The sequence below is a fragment of the Lytechinus pictus genome, chromosome 12 (genome assembly GCF_037042905.1).
Source record: "Lytechinus pictus isolate F3 Inbred chromosome 12, Lp3.0, whole genome shotgun sequence".
NCBI lineage: Eukaryota > Metazoa > Echinodermata > Echinoidea > Temnopleuroida > Toxopneustidae > Lytechinus > Lytechinus pictus.
Genome location: NC_087256.1, coordinates 18779509 through 18804313, shown reverse-complemented (window position 1 = coordinate 18804313; position 24805 = coordinate 18779509). Strand labels below are relative to the sequence as shown.

General features: G+C 36.3%; 1 protein-coding gene across 22 annotated transcripts in view; it reads right to left on the bottom strand.

Moving 5' to 3' along the window:
• LOC129272515 (exocyst complex component 6B-like) overlaps window positions 1-23747 on the bottom strand; it is a 48399-nt gene extending 24652 nt beyond the window's left edge. For 3 of the 22 annotated variants that reach the window (XR_010295266.1, XR_010295267.1, XM_064107516.1), the window contains exons 1-7: window positions 21527-21675; window positions 19414-19579; window positions 18127-18265; window positions 10754-10799; window positions 9400-9604; window positions 5377-5505; window positions 401-553 (exon numbers count right to left, since the gene is read on the bottom strand). Coding sequence is in view for 14 of the 22 variants with exons in the window: in XM_064107516.1 (XP_063963586.1) it covers window positions 401-553; window positions 5377-5505; window positions 9400-9604; window positions 10754-10799; window positions 18127-18265; window positions 19414-19579; window positions 21527-21627 (939 nt within the window). In the remaining 8 variants the exon portion in view is untranslated. Of the gene's footprint in view, window positions 1-400; window positions 554-2436; window positions 2530-5376; window positions 5506-9399; window positions 9605-10753; window positions 10800-18126; window positions 18266-19413; window positions 19580-21199; window positions 21400-21526; window positions 21676-23278 lie in introns of those variants that run through there. The other 19 variants (XR_010295261.1, XM_064107505.1, XM_064107506.1 and 16 more) reach the window with 14 other exon arrangements.
• Window positions 23748-24805: the final 1058 nt, after the last annotated feature.

Below are 24805 nucleotides of genomic sequence, written 5' to 3'. Positions count from 1 at the left end.
ATCCTCTGAGGGAGGGCGCTATGAGATTATGACATCAGGGTTCCCAGCTTTTCAAGAAAACAGAATTCCCTGATAATTATTTAAACCCATTCCCAGTTTTGCATGTTTTCTAAGTTGTTGTAGTGAATAACATGTATTTTCAGTATAAAAACAATAATGTAAAACTAATTAGTACGACCATAACCAGTCATTCAATGGATGTTGTTTTGATATGCAACAAAATATAACAGAGTCTGACTGACTACCGTGCTTTCAACGTTTGGGCTGATCAAAATTCCCTGACTGGAAAAAAGTTAAATAATTTTCCCTGATGGGCTGGGAACCCTTGACATTATATGCATAAGATCTCATAAGAAACACACAAGTTGATGACAAGATTCTGAAAGGGGAACAGACTCACCGTGTTACCCTGAGGTTGGATGGCAAGCTTAGACTGTTTGGTCCTTTGTTTACGGTAGTAACTCTCAAACACCTCCCTCTCACCAAGCACCGAGTAGATGTGAAGACACCGGTAGACAGGAGAAAAATCAACCTTGTCTTGTGGGCTCACCTCCTGAAGTAACCATGGCAATAACGGTAGAGGATAACAATTATAATGGTTATGGTCGTGGGGGTGGTGTTGATTATGATGATGGTGGAGATGATGATTGTGGTGGTGTGGGGGATATGATGATGTGGGTGATATTTGTGGGATGAAGATGAGCCTGTGCCTCCTGCTGCAGCTGATGATGATGTGGTGATAATGATGATGATGATGATGATGGTGATGATGATGATGATAATAATGATGGTGATGATGATAATGATGGTGATGATGGTGATTATGATGATGATAATGATGATGGTGATGATGAGGATAATGATGATGATGGTGATGATGATGATGGTGATGATAATAATGATGATGATAATGATGGTGATGATGGTGATGATGATGTGGTGATAATGATGATGAGGATAATAATGATGATAATGATGGTGATTATGGTGGTGGAGGTGGTGATGTGTTGATGATGATAGTGGTAATGGTGATAATGATGTTGATAATAGTATTGGTGATGATAATGCTAGTAACATCAATGATGGTGATATTTCGATGATGATGGTGGTGGTCATGATGATGATGATGATGATGATGTTGATGATGATGTTGATGATGTAGATAATAGTAGTGGTGATGATGATGCTAGTACTATCAATGATGGTGATGTTTCGATGATGGTGGTGGTGGTGTTTATTGTTGTGATGGTGGTGATGGTGGTGATATGTTGATGATGGTAGTGGTGATGATAATGGCAGTAACATCGATGGTGGGGGATATTTTGATGATGATGGAGGTGATTGTTGTGATGTTGATGCTGTTGTCAATGAGACTGATGATTATAAAAGAACATACATAATACACTTTGTATCTCATTATGAAAAGATAAATAAGTCATGCCTGATGTCATCATCAACCTATTGTTAATATATGGGCTTGATAAGAGAATGAGGACTAAAAAAAATCATGAAAATCAAATTTGCCATGGTAATCCTTAAAGCAAATGAATTTGAGATGGCAAAATGACTTATATTTCTCGTCTATATGGAGTGGTTAATTTGAGAACTACCATGCACTAATGTGAAGATAAAAATCCAGAAGAATGGATCTTAAATGATATCAAATTTCTTGATCCCTTTATTCAGCTATGTTTTTTTTTAAGTATAATTATATTTTTGCCTGTTTTTAGGGGGGACAATGTGATAATTTCGAGTACCATACATGTACATCAACAAGATTTACAGGATAATGAGCCTACTTAAACTCAGTACACTCATATGAAGTCAAACAATACTAATTTTCTAGAATACTTTCAAATCAATTATTAGTATTAATATACTTGACATGTAAAGGAAATGAGAAATTTGAAGTGGATTTTATAAGTAGAAGGAAAGTCAGGATAGTCTGGGAGCCGTGATAGGTCAACCTCGCTGGAAACGAACCAATTTTCATGTGCATGAGTGGAAAGAGCCTACCATCACATTAAGTATATTTATGCTGCCTGTCCGCACATTCCAAGAGCCAGTGTTAAGGCTGTGGATAGAAGCCCAGGGCAACACAGTTTTTGACATACTTGAATAATGTGTCTTAGTGTCATGTGTCTATTATCTTGACTCCCAAGTCATTCACATTAAACTCGGTTTTCTTTTCTGCTATAGGTAGGTTGATCCCGTCGGCTCCCAGACTAATAACGCACTCTGCATGCAATCATTATCAATATTACACATTCATTGACTTTTTATGACTATTCTTTTTAATTTCCTTTTTCATTCAACAATTCCTGGTAACCTAAATTCCTTTCGAAAAATCACACAGCTGGATAGGATAAAAATGTTCTGCCTTTACTGAATGTTCCAAAGGATTTGAACTTCCCGATACTGGAAGGGTAAACTTACAAAATCGAATGATATCCGCCGCGAGGCCATCCTTCGTGGCCGCGCAGCGAACTTTGCGAATTCTGCCCGGATCTTCAAATCCTGTAATAACACCTAAATACATGTATGTGTGAGACAATGACATATACTCTGTAATTGTAAGATGTTTTTGTTCAAAGTACATGCCATGCATTTCCATAAGTAAGCTCAATTCTGTTCAATCGAAATATGGTTTTATTTGATCTTCCTTAGATGACTAATTCATGCAGCATGCTTAATCCCTATCGCGCCATGGATGGCAAATCCTGACCAAATATTTGAGGGTTTTAACATTTTTCTTTTCCAAATTCTTTGTCACTCGTGTATTATTTGCACACAGCCTGCTTGACTTCCCTCCTACACATAGCATTACAGTCCTGGGGGGGGGGGGGGCCACTTACATTGATGAGTGGATACCATGCGCGACCATAAAAAACAAGTAAAAAAGGATGTCTTTTTCAATAGAGGGCACGTTATGTACGTAACGTAATAAGGGTGTCAAAAACATTAAAATAATGAAAAAAGGATAAATGTATCTATTTCGCTAGGAAAGCTACGTGTTTAGGGTCAAATTTGCGAGGGTATAAAAAATTAAGACTAAAATGTTTTAAAAAGGATATACTTTTTGCCCCAAAGGTCAATACTACGTGTTTAGAGTACGATTTGCGTGAGGTGGGGCCGTACTAAACCCAATGATGTAGGTAAAGGTAAAACAGACGACCGACGTCGATCCGTGCCATAATAATAACAAGATGAATGCCTCTGGCCGTCTCACCTGCATCACGCGATTCAATATAGCAGCAGTGCTGATTTTGAAAACTACTATAACTCGCACAAGATGTTCAGTGATACTTGGTTACTCTTATTTCCACGTTTTATAAACTAGACCAATACACTTATAGAGATATGATGGTAATTCAACAAATACCCCCAACGTGGCCAAAGTTCATTGACCTTACATGACCTTTGACCTTGATCATGTGACCTGAAACTCACACAGGATGTTCAGTGATACTTGATTACTCTTATGTCCAAGTTTCAAGAGTAAGATCCAACAACTTTCCAAGTTATAATGGTAATTAAACAGATACCCCCATTATGGCCAAAGTTCATTGACCTTTGACCTTGGTCATGTGACCTAAAATGCGCACAGAATGTTCAGTGATACTTGATTACTCTTATGTCCAAGTTTCATGAACTAGACCAACATACTTTCAAAGTTATGGCGGTAATTCAACAAATACCCCAATTTGACCAAAGTTCATTGACCCTAAATGACCTTTGACCTAATCATGTGACCTGAAACTTGCACAGGATGTTCAGTAATACTTGATTACTATTATGTCCAAGTTTCATGAATCAGATCCATAAACTTTTAAAGTTATGATGGTAATTCAACAGATACACCCAATTCGGCCAAAGTTCATTGACCCGAAATGACCTTTGACCTTGGTCATGTGACGTGAAACTCATGCAGGATGTTCAGTGATACTTGATTAACCTTATGTATAAGTTTTATGAACTAGGTCCATATATTTTCTAAGTTATGATGACATTTCAAAAACTTAACCTTAGGTTAAGATTTTGATGTTGATTCCCCCAACATGGTCTAAGTTCATTGACCCTAAATGACCATTGACCATGGTCATGTGACATGAAACTCAGGCAGGATGTTCAGTAATACTTGATTAACCTTATGGCCAAGTTTCATGAACTAGGACCATATACTTTCTAAGTTATGCTGTCATTTAAAAAACTTAACCTCAGGTTAAGATTTGGTGTTGACGCCGCCGCCGCCGCCGCCGTCGCCGCCGCCGCCGCCGCCGTCGGAAAAGCGGCGCCTATAGTCTCACTCTGCTATGCAGGTGAGACAAAAATATCGCTGTACTTGTTTAGGGGTTCAATTCAGGGAATACTTGCCAAGAGTATCGTTTGTTTCACTTGTTAAGGGCAATGTTTCACATGCCAATACTTGTTAAGGGGTGCATTTTCAGAATATGGGAAATACTTGTTTAGGGTGCTTTTCGAGACCCAATGGTTGCGCATGGTATCCACTCATCAATGAAAGTGCCCCCCCCCCCCTGGGATCACAGTGCTGACATGGTTATGTTATTAATGTCATCATCTGGACTATTTGGTCAAAAAATGTGGTTGTCATTGAAGCTTAATTCTTGACAGTAAAATTCTGATCAATGAATCAAACAAAAGTGGTCTTGATGGTATAATGTGATTCATGAATAAAATATCTGTTGTCCAATATACAGTATAAACTGTATAAACTGACAATTTTTAATATGTAAAAAAGAAACAAAACAAAAATGGTATGAATGGTGATCCAATGAATGAGGTGAAGGAAGCCTATGGTATTGACAAAGAAAGCAAAAAAATATTGTAAAAGATGAAAAATTTCAGGGTTTGGGAATGGCTGAAATAAAAAAATAGATTTTTAATGGTAAGGCTTATATCATGCAAATGACATAATGAAGTTTGTATTATATGATTTACAGGAGAAGTTCTCTGGAATGCGGTGATTATGTACATGCATAGAACAGGTAGAGTTCTACATTGTTGAAGGAAAAGTTGAAATTTTCATGCAATAAAATACAAAATAGTAAGTGTGTGACATCACTAGTTCTCTCATTTTCACTTGACCTTTTTGCACATATCTCTGCTTTAGCAAACTGAAGCAAAACTTTAAAATTTTATAACTAATATTCTTGTTTTATATCTAAAGTTGATGAAAGCTTATTCAGCTACGTTTATTTTTTTCTCTTTACATTCAAATCATCTTTTAGTTTGAGTGGACTTGACCTTTCAAGCAAATTTGTCAAAGTTGCATGAATCTTCAAGATATCTCTACATGTATATCTGATGGTTCCAAGAGAATGTATACAAATAAAAAAATCAAGATCATTGTCCTACTTCTTCCTCCTCAAACATGAAGTCCCCTACAGAATCCTTATCGGCCTCTGTGAGCGGCGACTCGGCTTTGACTGTACGATGTCTGGCTTTCATGAACGCTGACGTCTCCAGGGTACTTCTCTTTTGAACCTGTGAAAGCGGAGAGAGAAAAGATTTTTAAGATAAACTCAAACTCAGCATATGATAATACTTTCAGTGAGCATCAGTGAGCGGCAACTCAGCTTTGACTGTACAGTCATGTCTGACTTTCATGAAGGCTGACGTCTTAAGGGTAGGCCTACTTCTCTTTTGAACGTTTGAAAGTCAACAGAGAAAATCTTTAATAAACTTAATATATCAAGAGGTGGCATTCATAGCAGTGGTTAATTTACCCCCAGGCAAACTTAGATCACACTTTTATTGAGTGTGATCTGCAACCTCATTCATCATGAACAAATTCATGAGGAACCCACCCCCCCCCCCCCCCCCCCCGCAGATCCACATGTTGTAAATTATGCAAACTAATCTTTAATATTATAAAATGATAAAATCCATGCTGAATAGCCAGCACAATGAAGGTATCAAAACAGATATGTGGGGATGTCATGAATTTCGTGCTATTTCTAAGTTATAACAATTTTTTACCTGGATCATTAAGGCACATGATTTTTATTCATTCATAAGTCATTAGAGTCTTACAAAGAGTTACGATTGATCCAATCAATCGTCACTCTATGGAAATCCATCAGTGTCATAATTTTTTCTACAGGAAATTTGCAAAATGTCCTTTGTAAACAAAGGAGATCACACCAAATTGTCAAGAAATCAATGAATTTATGGATATACATTCATATCTAGAATAACAAAAAAATAAACATGCATTTTATATGTTGACTTTGCTGGCCGTCCATAGTTGCAATTGATCGGATCAATCTTAACTCTTTGTAAGACGGGGCCCTGGAATTTACATTTTATGTTTAGAAGATTTAGAGTGGCATAACAGGGGACTATGATGATGCTAGGAAAGAGGGATGGGAGGTATTTTATGAGTATTTGTCAAAGTTAGAGGGGGAAGGAACAAATGGTGTCTTTGCCCTGCATTCATCTTGTGGCAACTCATAGGTACACCGACAATGCAATGGAAAATAAACATACATTTAAACAATAAAAAAAAATGATTATAATATCAATCAGAGTCAGTTTTGAGTTAGCTGAAAAGCATTTCTTTAGTCCTTTTCACTTTTTATGAGGATAAGCACTTAATACTTTGTCAAAGGATGGTCTACAACTATGTAGGTTTGCCTGATATAGCAATCTCTAAAATTCAACTCTGTGAAAGAATGATGGTGCATAAACATGAAGACCAGAATATCAATAACTTTGAAAAACATATGTTCCATTATCTGCATTATAAGATAAGGTGCTGTAATTAGGGAAACTAAAAAAAAAAACAATGGGCTAATTTTCAGCTGATTTGATGAAAAGAATAGGATTTTATAAATAATCATCAAAGTCTGTGCTTATCTAAATGCACTTGAAGTTACCATGCCGGGTTTAGTCCAAATGACCTTTTCTTCTTATGAACATGGATTATAAAACCACAAACTAGCTTACTGATAAGCCTCATATAGGATAAAAACAAAAATAAATTAAATTTTGGAATATGAATTGGAATGCGATGTATGCAATTACATGTGCCACATTCTATGAAATCAATTGAAGCAATAATATTTCTCAATCAGATGTATTATTCAGAAGTAAAGAAGGATGAATGTCTGTGAAGTTTGACACACATATATATGAAAGTACGAGACCATTGGCGATGATAGACCTCTCCCCAATCCTGTAATTCATTAAACAGGAGTCAACAAATGTGTATAGAAAATGATAAAGAGGATCAATATTTGCTAAGTCCCTATTCATAAGTATACATATTCCTGTGCTGTGTTTGTAGGGTAAACATCATTTCTTCAAATACTCAAGATGATTTGCAGATTTTCTATTTATAGAAGTAAATTGGAAGTCACAAATTTTATTATCAAAATGAATTACTTCTACAGCATTATTATTCTCATGTCATATCTAGTGAATGAAGCAAAGGATTACAAGAAGTTTTATTTTTTCTCATTGTGGTTGAATAAAAGGCATTTGTCATGGTTGTCATATCCAAAATAAATGTAATAAAATAAACACATTATACTGTTTCTTTTTAATGATTTGCAAAACCTTAACCATCTCAACAAAGAATTTCAACACCAAATTTGGAATCCTTAGTTAGGCAGAAATTCAGAGAAGGCCTCCATGTAGCTTCATCTGTACCTGATTTACAGTGTGATGTAACATCTATGTGTTTCAATTATGATGATTCTCTTTGATCCATGTTAGATGAATTAGTTCCCAGAAACTTTAGGATTGTAGAACTTAAAACTCGGTCCCCTTAAATGACTTAAATATTGTTTACAAATATAATTCATTGCAATAATTTCATGAAAAAAATCACCAATTTAATTGGTTGTCTAATAATCACAATTGCCTTGAGCTACGTTGTTCAATTAGGGCAGATAAAATAATGGCTAACAATACATGCAGGTAGCATTTGACATACTAGGGACCTATTCATTATCAAACCCAACAGTTTATACTAGAGTAGACATCTGGCAAATTGAAACCAAGAATTACTTTCGGATCTTACACCTTGTCCGACAACAAATGTTGATGAAACACCCATGGAGTACTTGTCTATGGTTGGTTTGTAGCAGATGGTTGGTTTGTAGCAGATGGTCTCATTCTCAGATTGTCTTAACACCATCATGCCGAAACCCGCTTGGCCTACTGGTGTAATTTGGCCTAATTACTGTTTGGTCCAATCATCACTTGGTCTAATATTCACATGGGCTAACTCTCATTTAGTCTAAAGCCCAGATGGTCTAATTTAAACTTCATCTTCATACTTTATTCACTTTGTCATATAAATAATCATTGGTTTATAAAGATTCATCTGATGATTTAGATGGTGTAAATAGACGAATAATGGATATCAGACAGAATTGGTATAGCCAACTGGAAATTAGATAAAATGGTAAATGGGCTCAATGGCAATAAGACCAAATGGTAATAGCAGACAAGTTGGTTGGAGATTAGTCCATATAGGATGAGACCAAATAAAAAATAGACAAGGTATGGACCAAGTGGTAGATACCAGACTACATGCACTTGCATACAGAATTATAATAGCAGATACCCAGTGATAAATATTTAAAGATAAATTCCAGTTGTGGGGACGATCTCAAAATGACTTTTTACAGAATTTAATATAATGATCACCAAAGTGTCTGTTTGTATGAATAAAAAATATGTGCCAAAGGATTCTGGAAGAAATTGTGTAATTGCTGAGAAATAAGCAAAATTAGCGCAGATTCTGTCACTTCCGTCGGGTCTTTATTCCAGCAATAATAATACACTGTCCCACGTGTGCCTATCTGTGTTGGCGATCTTCAGTGTGATCGTTTTTTAGCTTAGATATTATGATTTCACAAAGTTCAGTTTATGTAACTGTACCAGATCTAGATCCACGATGATATAGTAATACTTAACCTTGGTTTTACAGTCTTTCTCACGAAATCAGTATTTTACTGCAACTACTGTCATTTAGCTTTAAGGTTATAAAGAAAGTAACTGCAGCAAATAATTATTTCATGAGAAAGTCTTTTAAATCAAGGTTAATTGTCACCATATTAGATCTAGAAAAGTAATGTAAACTTATCTTTGTGAAATCATGAAATCTTAGCTCAAAACTCAATATTTTTGATGATCACTAACACAGAAAAGCATATGTGGGACATTGCTTGGAAAAATACCCGACATTTGATGGGATTCCTCACTTATTTTGCTCATTTCTCAGCAATTACGCATTTCCTTCCAGAGCCATTTGGCACATAAAAAAAAAAAGTATATATACAAACACTTGGATGATAATTTCATTGGATTCTGTTCGAACTCATTTGAGAACGTTACCAATTATCTTTAAACAATGAGAACCTGTACCTGCTTCATGGCTTCCTCCCCAATCCAGTCGGAATGCTTGCGGATACTCTCCAGAAAGTCTTTGAGGTCACTCATGGAGGCTTCCTTGATGTTCTGTCTTATCATAGGAATGTTGTCTGCCATCCGTTCACAGAATCGATACCGCCTGACTCTCGGCAGGTAGGTGTGTTCTAGTTGCTCTAGTGTCTTCAGAGCAGGATAGTACCTACCAAAAAGAACACAAACAAAGGGAATATTCTTACCGTGTCAGGTTGGGCAAAGTATCCTCCATTTCTTGGTTGCCATGGTAAACTGACAATAGATGATCATTTACTTTTGAAAAGAAATCATAACTCATGAATGCTAAAATAGTCTGTATACTACATCAAGCAAAGTGGCTGTTATGACTTTTCACCATTCCTAGGTTGCCATAAGACTTTGAAGGCATACATCATTCTGCTATCATATCATCATCATGATGGCTGAAATACCAAGGAGATAGGAAGTGGACTATCAAAAGAGATTCATTACATATTTTCTGTCAAGCAAATATGCAATCTCACAGTTATAATATTTCTCATTACCACAATACTCTGAAGGCATTGTAACAAATGGCTACAACATACACATAAACATGGAGGCGAGTTGAGATGCTCTCTGGACTTTGAACCACAAGGTCTAGGGTTCAAACCCTTCGGCAGCACTCACACCCTTTGGCAGGAACCAAGTCTAAATTTGCCACTCTACACCCAGGTGTAGTAAATGGGTATCTGGTAGGAAGAAATTCCTTGAATGCTCAATCACCTGATCATGGTGGCCATGCTATAGCTGGGTAACTGATACGCACAGCTTAGAATTATACTATTAAGCGCTATATAAATGTTGCATATCGTTATTGTCATTATCAGAATGGACACAAGTGCAATATGACGAATGAAATAATTTGTCATGCCATCCAAATAATTAAATTCGATGAAGAAAACATTTCTTTTAATAGTTGACATGACAATTTGATATGAAAACCTCCTGAAGTTCCATGAATGACTCAATTCTAATTGAGAAAGGAAGCTCATCATTAAGAGCTATCTAGCTACATTCACATAGAAAGTTTAAACACTTTGCCTTTTAACATGCCACAGTCACAACCATGAAACTAACTCCAGACCGATCAAAGATATTATGTTATAGTCGATGGCACACCACTGATTGGTTTGGAGTCGGTTTCGTCGGTGTGAAGGTAGCATTAATAACATGGTTGTCATTGGCCAGGATACAAGAAATAATTGGTAAGGAATGACAAGCAAACCACTCCAGTATCAAAACACAATGACATGGAGACTGGCAATGAATGTACAATTTCAATATTGACACTTACCTCTTGCTTTCTATTTGATCATTCAGTTTGCAGTACATCTCCAGAACTGCAAGAAAAAAGAAAAGAAAAGAGAAATGTACCCACAATGTCACTTCGATATAGTTCATGAACATGTACATATATGTAGGTCTACTTGTACTTGAAATGTACAAGATGAGACAAAAACTTTGTAATACCAGTGCTCTTGGGCAACTCCCTCAAATGGAGAATTTCTCTATTAATTTAGAATTCATCATCAAAGATGTTGCCTTTTGGGTAAAACTTGGGGAGACAAAGAAGTGGTTAGAAAAAAAAAAGTTTGTAGCACGATTCTATCCAGGATGTTGTACTCCCTGGGGAGTTGATAAGTTACATAGCTTTAAAACAGGGATGACAAATTTGCAATAATGTTGCAGTGTTTTCAGGGATGCAAAATATAATTTTTTTTTTTTAATCAAAATTTCCGAAGATTGCACGCCAATTAGGCCTAATGCCATTATCATTAATCAAACCCAGCAGTGTATTGCGAAGAATACTATTACTGATAAGGCAAGGCTCCACATTAACTTTTTTTGGTGGTGGCCCGTTCGGGCCACCAAAATCTTCAAATAATTTTTTTTGGTGGCCCGATATTAAAGTTTGGTGGCCCGAAAAATATAAAGAAAAACATTAAAAATGAATAAATGGGTATAAATGGTTAAACCACTGTAAAAAAAAATGAAAGAAAATAATAAAGCGGCAAAAAAAAGTGTGAGAAAATTCCTTCCCTAAATTTGCCAAAATGTTGGAAAAATTCACATTTCATATTAATGAAATGCCTTCCCAAAGTATTCACTTTCTCAAGAGTTGTTTAAGAAATCATTTATAAACAAGAAAGAAAGCAACTGTCTGTTTATTTTTGGCTAGAAAAGACCGGAAAAGACACAGCTTCGAAAGAAACCAAGTAACAACATACATACAAATGCACATGTGGGACAGTGATGTACTCACCTATGTGTTTTTATGTGTATTATTTTCATTTGGAAATCGGTCTTTTTGAGTCAAAAGAGAGGTCATGATTCCTCTTTTTAATGCTTGCAAAAAATCAAGATACACCAGATTTTAGCAAAAAAGTCTGTAGAAGGGCATTTCATTGGTGTAAAATGTGACTTTGACTTGGATTTTCACAGTTCTGTGGAAGATTTCTTAGCAGCAACATTTTGTATTGCAGCTCCCTGAGTCTGAATAGGCTGCTAACGCACAGCTGCTTCAAGCATGCAAAGCTCACGCCAGCCGGCCGGCGCTGCCAGCTGGATAAAAGCTACTTAATGCTTTCGCGGTAGGCCAACTTTGTGTGTGTGTTTGTGTGTAGATCAACAAAAAGGGCGCATGACGAACTGGCTTGCAATTTGAATTGTAGAAAGTTGATAAATGCGTGCAAAATGGGGAGAAAAATTGCGCTATTCTGAGAATTATTGGTTGCCCGATTCGGGCCACCAAAACTTAATATTTTTTCAATAATGGTTGCCCGAGGTGAATTTCTGGTGGCCCCGGGCCACCGGGCCACCGCTAATGTCGAGCCTTGGATAAGGAATAACTTTTAATTAATATTAATTCTTCTTAATGAGGCAAACAATGTTTAGATACTACATACACTGTACATTCGTAATAATTTACATATCACAAAACTCAATAAATAACATATGGCATTTTCCATGTTACTTCACACAGGGTAAAAACATGCCCAGCAAGTTAATGAACACACATGCTCATGTACTGTAGCATACTGTATCGAGGATTTACGTATCACAAACACATTCATTTTCATAGAGTACATGGTAACAAATACATACTGGAGATTTTATTTCACTTTTCAGAAATATTATTTTCATTGCAGATGACTGGTATGTCATGGGATGTGTCTGTATGTATCAAAAGCAGTAAACTATAAATGTTATATATGCATGGTTCAAAGATTATTTAAAGAACAGAATTCAATACACTGAGGTCGACTTAAATGTATCACAAATTTTAGAACTCCAGTGTGGCGTCCCACAAGGATCCATTCTTGGGCCGCTTCTTTTTATAATATATATGAACGACATTGTAAATTCTTCCAAAATGCTTAGCTATGTGTTATTTGCAGATGATACGACACTGTTATATTCCCATCATGATTTTAATAAAATGATCGTCACTATCAATGTAGAATTACGTAAACTAACCAACTGGCTACAATGTAATAAGTTATCTCTAAACCTCAGTAAAACCAATTATATTATATTTCACAACCCAATAAAAAAGATTATGGAAGACCAGTGCCAAATCTTAATAGACAATACCCTAATTGAAAGGAAAACTAATGTTAAATTTCTTGGCGTTGTTCTCGATCAACATTTAAATTGGAATTTGCATTTTCAGCATCTAAGAACTCATATTTCTAGATTTATTGGTATAATGTTTAAACTTAAAGATACGTTAATGCCAAAGTCTATTATACTATTGTACAATTCTTTTATATTATCTTATTTATCTTATGCTAATATTGCGTGGGGTTGTGGAACCAAAAGAAATGTTAATTCCTTATTGCTACTGCAGAAAAGAGCCATAAGAATTTGCACAGGTTCTCCTTACTTAGCCCATACTGATCCAATTTTCAAAAAACTGAACATATTAAAAATATCTGATATCAATATCTTACAAACTGCAAATTTTATGTTCAATTATACTAATCACTTGGTTCCAAGCAATTTTAATTCAATGTTTATACGCAATACCCAGGTTCATGAACACAATACCAGAGGTTCTAACAATTTTCATCTTAGTAATCCCAAAACAGTACTTGCTTATAAATCCATTAGACATAGAGGACCTGATGTTTGGCACTCGCTGCCTTGTGAAATTAAAAAATGTTCTTCGCTTTATTCTTTTAAACGTAAGCTAAAAAAACACATTATATCATCATATGACTCATAAATATTCTTAAAGTGTATTTTGATAATTTATATATTGTTACACTGGCTTCCAGTTCCCGATGGGGGATGGGGGGGGGGGGTTAGGACATTTGTATTTATATTTTTTTCATCCTGTTCATGTCATCATTTTAACCTATGCCAATATATGTATTGCCATGATGGCACTCGGGGTCTGCCTCGTCAAGACCTTTCGGTCTTTTGCAGTCTCCCAAATTTCATTTTATATTTATGTATGTTTAATTGTTTTGTTACTATGTATTTCTCTGATATTGTATCTTGTATTTTTATTGAATGGAATTTGAATAAATTGAATTGAATTGAATTGAATTGTTATATACAATAATAAAATGTGCCTCAGAAAATTGAACATATTTCTGATAGTCAGAAACTTTGAATGTAACTGGAGGATGTCTCGGAATGCTCTGATTGACGTTTCTTCATCGAGTACAACATAATAAACATCTCATGTGTGAACAGACTGTTATCATCTTTGGACAACCAGTGACATTTATAGGGGAGGAAAGAATGAGTCAGAGAATGAGAGAGGGAGAGGGAAAGATACATGTAGTTTGTGATATTAACCGACAGTGATTAGTCTGCTTCACAGGAGGCTCTCCGGATAATGAGTCATCATACGTCAAAAGATATGCCCAATAGACCAAAACACATGGCATTGGTTTGATTTTACATGTACATTTATATCTCAGTGTTCAGGTAACCAGGGCTCTGTGACATGAGGAACAATAAAAATTTGTCATGCATGTTCAACATTGGACTGATTATTTCATCTTTCATGTCCTCTCCCCCTTCATATGTACCAATCAGTAAAAAATTCCACAATTACTTGCAAAATTTTGAAAAATAATAGTTACAAATCTTTTTATTACATTTTGAACCTGATGAAAGTTTTCATTAACTAACTTTCCAAACCAATACTAGGCTGAATATCATTTGAAGATACATGTGGATTTCTATTATTCCAAAATCATTATATCAGAGCATTCTAGAACATGATTGACACAATAACTTTTTTTTAATATCATGATTTTCAGGAGAATTTTTTTTTTTAATCCATGACTCGAATGTGCCTAATATACTGAGTTTTTATGCTGCCATATGAAAACACAAATTTGCAAGGTTGGCCCAAGCAGTAATCTATACTCCTGAAATTTACTAAAAATTCTTAATGCAGAATACACTATCGAATCCATTTAATTAGCCGATCATTTCGAGACAGTTTCTTCTAACATGAACAAAAACTGATCTTTCACTGATATTTAATCATATATCAATAACAACTAGCTGGCAAAAGACTGAAATATAAGCTACTCGGCACGACTAATTATGATTTCCTGGCAATGTATCAAACGTAAAGGAAAGAGAATTTAAAGTCTTCTCACACTGACAGTATCATATACATGTTTAAATATACATGTATAAAGTGTAAAGTATTTAAGCCTAGCTTGATGTGGTCTAATATTTCATTTTCTATACTGATATCTGATAAATTAGGTCTTGTCCCCTTTTGGAAGCACGAAGCAGTAATGTATACATGAAGTCTTAAATGTCAGGGAAAAAACACCTTATCGAGCATTGACCAAAAAAAGACTTCGAACTCACAGTTTGGCCATTTCAAGACTTCAGTACTACCAAAATATTCGGTAACCACTGGATTCTGAAAAGCCATACAATATTGTCTAACAGATGTTTGTTCATTCATGCATGATGTACACTATACAGATCAATCTTATTTTCACACAGGTTGTGCTATTTTGGACCAAGGTGGATCTACTTTTGTGTTGTACATGTACCGGTATGTAGATACTCTAATATGCTTTTCACACTGTACTTTTTTTCCTTAACCCCAGGAAATTGGTGGGGATAAGGGGGGGGGGGGGCCTTAGCCCCACCAATTTCCCGGGGTTAAAGGGGAATCCAACCCATATAAAAACTTGTTTTTATAAGGAAAAATCAGACAAGTTAATAGGTGAAAGTTTGAACAATATTGGACAAACAGCAAGAAAGTTATGAATTTTTAAAAGTTGTAAATATTGGTAATCACTATACCCATGGAGACTTCAAATTGGCCGCATATGGGATGTCATAGTGATGTAAGGCAAGGACTACTCTTCCATGTACTCTAATACATATTATGGCTAAAATGTAATTTTTCCCAAAAGTTTTATTTCAAATTGTATTTTTTTTCATAAAACAATATACTACCTGGGTTATATTAAAATTACTGCCCCAGGGGAGTGGGTACTTAGGAGAAAACCACAAATCCCTGATAATAAACTACATGGCCTATGGGAAAGTTGTCCTTGCCCCTTGTCATAATTTACTTACCCAGTTGCCAATTTGAAATCTACATAGTATTAGTGATCTCAATTTTAAAGCAGCTATAACTTTCTTATTGCTTGTCCGATTTCTTTAAAACTTTCACCATTCTGTTGAATTTATTTTTCTCCTTCCCAACACAACATTTTATGGCCAAGGCTGGATTCCCCTTTAAGCTTAGCCCACTTCGTTTTCACACTACGCTTTAGCAAAGTGGGCTAGCACGGTAAATAGTATGGTACTATCTGGCCCTGCAAAAAAGCAGGGTTAGCCGGCTTATTGTGGTGCTAGCACCACAATTGCGGTGCTAAGAGATGCAGTGTGAAACGAAACTGGGCTAAGGAAAAGTGGGGCTAAGCAATTTAGCCAATCACAGAAGTCGAAATTGCACGTTAATCACGCTCTGTATGGTAAAATAATCAATATTCATGAGCTGTGGGATAGTCCGGGGTTAAGGCGTTAACCCCGGCTAAGCAGATAGTATGGGGTTAAGAAAGACAGTGTGAATAAAAAAAACGATAGTATGGGGTTAAGGAAATGCAATGTGAAAAGCATATAATAGCAGGAAATATCTTTGATATCCATAAGCTGGATGGAGCTTGTATGTACGCACGCAATTCCTCACACACACAACCTTTGAGGCTGAGGAAAAGAACTCCATGACACAATAAACAGTATATGGGGCCATACTAAAATGCTACATGTAGGTACTCCACGTACGCACTGGCATACACATTAGAAAAAGTGTGGAACTTTGTGCGTGCTTGATCTTTTGGAGTACTTTTATTGTTTCCGGTGGTCTCAAAAGAGCGAGTGGAAGCTCTATCCACCATTGATATTGATATATACAAAATAACTGCCATTTTGGGGGGCAAAGTTAAACTTCTATCAGATTTCAGGGTGGTAATTTGTTTTTCATTGGCATCCTCATCATATGCTTAACATTTGTCAGATCACATTCAGAAGGCAGTTTACTTTTCTCAAAACAAGACCTGTCTAGGCAGTGTTCATAATTTTCAGCTAAGTTGATTACAATAGTTATAATGATTTAACAATAATAATAATAATGATAAAAATAATAGGCATTTACATGTGTATGGTGCCATCTATCTAGAAATAATATTTCCGGGGCACACTACCCTGGCTTCAGCTTGAGCTGCCCTTCCAGCACTCAGTGCATTTCTAACTATCTATACTGTCATACAAAGTACTAATGAATTGTGTATACATGAAGGAAGCAGTGTGCTCTTCATCTCCGTTTCCTTATTTACATGTATGTGTACAAATATGTTAATTAGAGGTCAAATTACTTCCTGGTCCCACATGTACAAAATATTTGTCTGGTGCTTTCAATTAAAAAGAAATGAAACTGTTGGAATGCACGTAGTATTGCTTGATGATTGTCACAATATGTAGCTAACAGTGTATGATGATAGCCTACATGCAGTTGGTTTTCCTAGAGATCCCACTAGGGTTTTATCAATAATGAATATTTCATACATGTACAGGGCACAAGAATAGCATAAAATTTAAGAAGTACAAGGAGATATGTTGTAAAAGACTTTGTCAAACAAAATGCACCTTTCATCTACGAGCACAAAGAGATGGGCCATTCTATTCACCTGCTTCATAGTCAATGAGGCTTGGGGTTTATAATCCGGTTTACATAAATTGAGTGTTGCTATGTCAGGAAAACCTCTCTAAGAAATTTAGGCGAGTGGATTTAGATTTTAGTAAAAATGACCTTTACTTGATAATAATAATACAAGACTTGTACAGCGCACTTTCCATCTTGATGCTCAAGGCGCTTCAGAGCAGAACAACAAAAACAAATTACATATACATGTTTGAACAATTATAATAGGTCGATGTCTGTCAAAGAGCACTCTTATACAGGTACAATTGTATGTTTTCGCGTTGTCCCTGAAGGTGGTCACTGAAGTCTGGGTTTTCAAACTTCTGTGGAAGAGAATTCCAAAGGTTTGGCCCTGCATTAAAAGGCCTGTTCCCCCATGATATCTTAGAAACTTTATCCACACATGCTCAGATATAAACTCCCTTATAGAATGTTACTATCATCCACTGAACTTTACAATGGCTTACCTGGCAGGCACGTCTGAAGATGGTCGACTGTTGCAGTGATGTTCCGTAACATACTTCTTGTGGTTTGCAATTCTTCTGCTTTCTCAATAACGGGATTGCCAGATTTCTGCAACGCTTGATTGGTTTGTAACACCCCATCCTGAAAAAAAAAGAGAAAATAAATCAGATATTCATCAAATATGAAAGTGGTAAAGGACTAGAGAAGCAAAGGGATGTCAAACCTTTTCATAAATTTGCAATAACTAATAACATATATTTGGAGGAATCTTCTTTTCTTATGTTTACGTGTATTCAAGAATAAATTTGATTTTCCCATTCATTCTTGAATAGTCCTTTTCAAGTGTTTCTCTACACTAATTATAATTAGTGTCAGTGACCATACTGTAGGATTGAATGCATTTTTCCCCTTTCCCTCCTCTCTTTTAAAGAGAAAGGAGGGGGGGGGGGTTGAGGGAAGGGTGTCATGATGGAAGGGTCTCGCAACAATCCAACAAAGTCATCATGATGTAAAGAATCGTCAAAAGCCTAGTCGCCATGCTAGTTGCATCACCTTTCCTGTATGCCTCGTCTGAACTGACCAGAGGACATCCCCTACAATTCAAACAACAGCATTTGTAGAATACTCCCCTACCAACACAGCTTTTTCCCCAAGTACCATGATCTGCTTGTGGAATGGACTGCCTGTAATAGTGGTTTTGGCTCCGTCAACTGAGTCTTTCAGGAGCCACCTCGAACCTCTCAACCTCCGTTAGCTCTCCAGTCGAGATGCGTCTTTTTATTTGCACTATATAGTTTTGTTCAACTGCACCAAATGTCTTTGTGATTGCTGTCTCATTGAAGTACAAATATACTAGTACTCTAACGAGCACTGTACTCAACGGAAGAAGATGATGACAATTGTCGGGGGGCAGTCTGTCATCCCACCAGAAGGTAATGTATGTACTGTATGTCATTCGTTCTTTCTTCCCAAGTACATCAAAAGTCCTTTCAACAGTACAATACTACCACCAGTCCACAAAGTATTACCAAAAGACTTGACGAACATCCATATAACACCGAGCTAAGCTACATATCATAATCATTTTCATTATCAAATCCCTAAAATGTCATCATCACCTTCATTAACAACATCATCATCATTATCACCATCATTAACATCATCATCATCATCATAAATCACCATCACCATCATCACTAATCACCATCATTATCATCATCATCATAATCATAATCATCATCTTCATCATCATCATCATCATCAGCATCATCATCATCTACTGTACCAACCTTTAGTTTCTTTGCATGTGCCCTGACATGCAGAAGCTCCCCCACACTATCTACGAACCCCTGGTAATGAAAATTACACATCCTCTCAATATCCCTATCATGGTCCGCGATGCGGGCTTTGAGATGCTCTCCAAACTCTTGCTGTCCTTTGCCATCTTGGATAGCTCTGAAAAAAATAACAATAAAAAAAATATTAACATTTAATAAAAATAAAAAACAAATAATGCACTGGTGAGTGTAATACTAGTAATTGCTTCAGCACACTTAAGGGTATTGCAATGGTGCAAGAAGTAAAAGGCTTATTATAAATACCAGAGATGCCTGCATAGCCCACTAGCATCACAAACTTAAACCTGTGCATTATTTGTTTTATAAATAAAAAAAGGTCAACAATGTAAATGTTTGGCAGAAGAAATTGATGAATTTTTAGATTCCCCAAGTCAATGAAGTATTAAAGGGCTGCAAATTTCCTTTGAGACAAATATTCTTTTTGCAGGATTCAACTAAACCTGTTCAGAGTAAATAATGGAGCGAGATACAACTTCCTATTTTAGCCAGGCATAGCACAATTAAAACCTCAAAAACTCCTATACTTGTAAACCTACTAGAAATGGGGTATTTTTCATACAGAAAACGTGATGTGAAGTCTTGTGCCATATGGAATGAATTATCTGACAAAGGGTGAACAAATCCATGTTTAATCACAAAAAAATAATTTGAACAGTATTAAGTAATAAATGAGACAAGCATCCATACTCGTACATTGAAATAAAAGTGAGAATACAAATAAAAGAAAACAAATGGCAAAGATTTTACCCACGAATGTTAAGCATAAAAATCCATTCCTCAGCATGGAGTATATAGTCAGGATGCGTTATGTGCTTAAACGCACTGGTTATCCAATATTTCAGGTTCGCTAGCATATTGTCATGGATATTCCATCAGAAACATAGAATGCAATGCTGAAACAGTAATCTCTCTGAATGTTTTCAACTTCAAGTTAGCAGATGCAAGTCTTACACGCTTAATACACAATTGGTTTGTGAATGATTTTGGATGGATCAAAGAAATCAAGCAAGGCTTTCATTATCTGTCAATCTGTCAAATAACAATTTTGTTTTGGCTTGACTCAATGTTTACATGTACAATCAACAATGGCTAAAAGGAGGAAGGGTTAGAAATAACACAAATAAAATCCTCATCAAGAATAACATACAAGTCTTTGGCCTTTTGCCCTGATTTTCCAGTGATAAGCCCATGCCATTTTTAATCAGATGCATTAAACTAATGCATATGATTAGTCGTTTCTTTGGAATGAACTTTATTTGATCTCAAATATCTGTCCAGCATTTCCCCAGAATGAAATCAGACGATTCCAGCAACAGCTGCATAGTAGTATTGAAAAATGATACATTTCCATTGATTGAATTTATTCATAACAAAAAAAAACAGCAGGGGTCTCGATCTTCACTGATATTTTGTTCATTGTGACAATGTAAAAAACTTCATTAAATTGCAGATGCAAGGCAGAAGACGAACCCAACCCTACCTGGCCTCAAGAATATCTGGCACATATTTACAATTGTTTCTCACCATATTAAACTGATACAAGTAGTATCTCACTTACAAATATGTTGAACCATTCATTCGCAGCAAGGCCAGGACAAGGCCAAGGGCAGGCTACAATTTAAAATGACACAAGGATTCAACTTCAATTCAAGGAAATAACAAAATGCAATCGATAATACAGGAATACTGAAATGAGTGAAAGGTTAGATCTACATACCGCACTAGCAGGGAAGCAGCTGTGCTGTAAATAACAGTTGGACAATACAGCATTTTCCTTCAATAAGCACCCACCAACAAATTCAAATATCAAACATTGCATTCACGAGACACAAGACACTATCATTTGTGCAGTAGCAAGCCAATAGAGCGCCTGCGAACCTCGCTTAGCTAGCTGGTACAGTGGTAGTATTGTGCAGTGCAATTCCCCTTAGCCCCACACACGTAAATTAATAACATTCGCTGAGCTGAGTCACAGTTTTTATCCAACACTTCCGCCGATCCACCTAAACTTATTTCAACACCATGGTTAAAAAAAGAACTGAACCTGAATATCTGGCCGACTGAGGTTGAATCAGAGTCTTCGATGATGTGAATGAGTCTATCTAGGTCTTGTTTTGGTTCTTCGACTGACGCCATCATTTTCATCGGGCATCGGTACCACCGGTCACCGCCTATATAATGTGTAGGCCTTGTGTCAATGGAAATGCGATAAGGATGATGCCTTCATTGAGAAAGTGCATCAGCCCCGTGAATATGAGTGAGATGAAAATAATATCAACTCCGAAAATGATCAACTGAAAGTTGATGAAGGAACTTAATAGAGGGTTGATTTTTTTTTCTTCATTCAATAATTTTATTATTCTTCTCTAATCGTATAAAGATAGCATCTCATCAGAGCTTTAAATACATTAATTATGATACCAGCCCCGATACCAGCCGGATACCAGTCAGGCGCCGTGCACCTCGTGATAGGGGTAAAGGAGGGGTGCGGCGCCAGAGCTGCGATCGGGGCGCCACAAAAGTCTGCTGACTTTTGACGTGTCATCCAGTGCACTTTCCGGGAGCACTTTCATACTTTTCAAGATAAATATAAAGTATAGGCCTACAATCATAAAACATCCACTGAACTCAGTATAGGCCTACACTATCTAGAGTTAAGTAAATATATCACGGGATTATAAAAAAAACTTTTATCAAACACATCGACCAAAATCTATTTTACCTTCTCGTGTGTGCCATTAATATCGCCAGCTCATAATCAATATCTCACTTTTTTATGACCAAACTGATCTAGATGTGAAAATGCCACAATATGGATCTTGAAATCTAGTATAGACATATCGGCATCATCATTTCTAACCACCATGATGCACTCCCTCAAGTCAACTTTGTTGGCATTTTTTTACTCTCCATCGATACCAGAATGTTTTAATCGCATGCCTTAATTGGTTCAATACAATACTTATTTATTTCTATAACTAAATTATAATGAAAAAATCTAGTATTTTTAAAAAACATCAGTATTTAAGTAACTGCTTGAATCTGTATACACCAACTAGAGCACTTAGGTCGGCCAGTGATCACATTCGCCTCACATATTCATTAACTCGTACATTAGCTGGTGACAGAACTTTTACGGTGTCGGCTTCAAAATCCTGGAACGACCTGCCACTAATAATTAGACAGTCTCCAACATAAGCAATTTTCAAAAAGTCATTAAAAACTCATCTCTTTCGTACTTTGTAGTTTTTAAAATATTACATTAATTAATTCATTGTAAGCGCTTTGGGCCTAATGGGAAAAGCGCAGTACAAATAATATGTAATAATAATAATAATAATAATAATTTTGTAGGCCTATTTTGAAAACCCGTTTGTTATGTGCTACACACTCTCAATGATTTCATGAGCGACTGTGCATCATTGCACCGGCTGTCATTAATTTTTGTTATAATCCATAATAGTTAATCACTCCTCTTATTTATTCACTCACTTTCCGCCACTCATTCATTCGTTCGTCAATTCTTTATTTTATTCATTCATTTATCCATTCATTATTTGGGATCATTATTATAATGGTGCAGAATGCAAAATGAACCGAGGCATAGTGGATATTGGATAATCATTAGTTGGAACTTCCAAGGGATCATAAAAGTTGTAGGCCGCGTATCTGTGATCAAACGTTAATCCCTAATCACATGGAAGATTAGTATATAGACCGGTATATAAGCCTTATAATATACCTGCATAAAATCATGTATAAGCATGAATGCCAGGAATGTAAATGATAAACCTACCTGTTGACAGGGGCAATCAACTCATCAGAATTCTCTATATCCTCAATCACAGTCTGTGTGTGAGTAGCTGCTGCTTCCTCGCTGATCATTGTCGCAAATGACACGACAAGACCAACCTTTTTCCATCTACGCTCCGCCATTCTTGCAGAAAAAAAAAGGGACTCGGGAAAAAAAAAAAACACGAAGTATCAGAGTCCAATCGGGGCGTTCGACACCTCTAAAGTTTACCCGCTATGCCCAGGCCGTGGTATCATTGTGTATTTTGTGAGTCGATATTGACACAGTGTTTTTCACCGAATAGAGCATTTCATTTTGAAGAGAGAGAGAGGCAGAGAGAAAATCGAGAACCATGTATTCCACAATACCTTTTTTGATGGTAGACCCGATGCATGCATTCAATATGTCTGCTCAACCAAGAAAAGTCTGAAGAAAAGCTGTCATGCTTGAAAAGATGAACACTGTTTTGTTGTTGGTAGAATAACTAGAATAAAGAGAATAACAACGTATCTGAACATTATTTCTTTCAGGGAAATCCACAGCAACCGAGAGAAAATGATTGATTTTGGCCCAATTGGCCCGATTTGGGGGAGGGGGGGGGGGGGTACCATTCCAAGTAAGAACGCAATTGATTACGAGGCTCGGGATCTGCTGTACAGTGGCAATTAACCATCAACAACGCGTAATTATTTCGTCGCCAGATGCGAATCTCTAATCATACAACTCCACTCGAAGCTATAAAAAACAACTTTCTGCATGATATCTGGAAGTGGTATACTCTTAACAGGTGTATACATCCTAATATCACACAATTTTAGGCAACTATTGGGCGTCTCCCCTGCTCTCCTCGTCAAATCCCAAAATGATGGCTTATTCTCGTTCTCCAGAGAAATTAAAAGCCCAATCTTAAAAATAAGTATATTCACGGTAAACCAAATCAGGATGGTAGATACATGTATCTTCAGAAACTAGTTCGCAGTATAAACCGCCAGCTATTATGAAAAAGATGAGATTTCTTCAGAAATGCAATGAGAGAAAGATAAATGAAAGTTATACCTCGTCAACAAATTCAGAATTATCTAGCATAAAACAGAACGAATACGAGTTATCGCGACGAAAAAAATCAGTTAAAATACATTCACCGCTATCCATCAGATGCTGATAAACGGCGCATGGTAGATATTTGAAAGATTCATAAAATCATGCAGATTACTCCTATGTCATTGATGACAACAACCACCAACTTTAAGGCAAAGGATGCTCCATACAGATATGCAATGAAGAGAGGATAAGACCTAATATACCTCTTCAACAAATTTCAGAAATGGCATTAGACGAAAATTATGAGGTAACACAGGTGAAAAAGGTTCTCGCGAAAAAACCCTCAGAAAACACAATCTTTTAATACCGTGACATTCACCGCTATCCACCTGATATTGAGAAAACAGCATCGTGAACATGGTAGATATCTTGAGACGAAAAATGAATACAGGCTATTCCTATTATCATTCGCAGCAAGCCACCATCTAT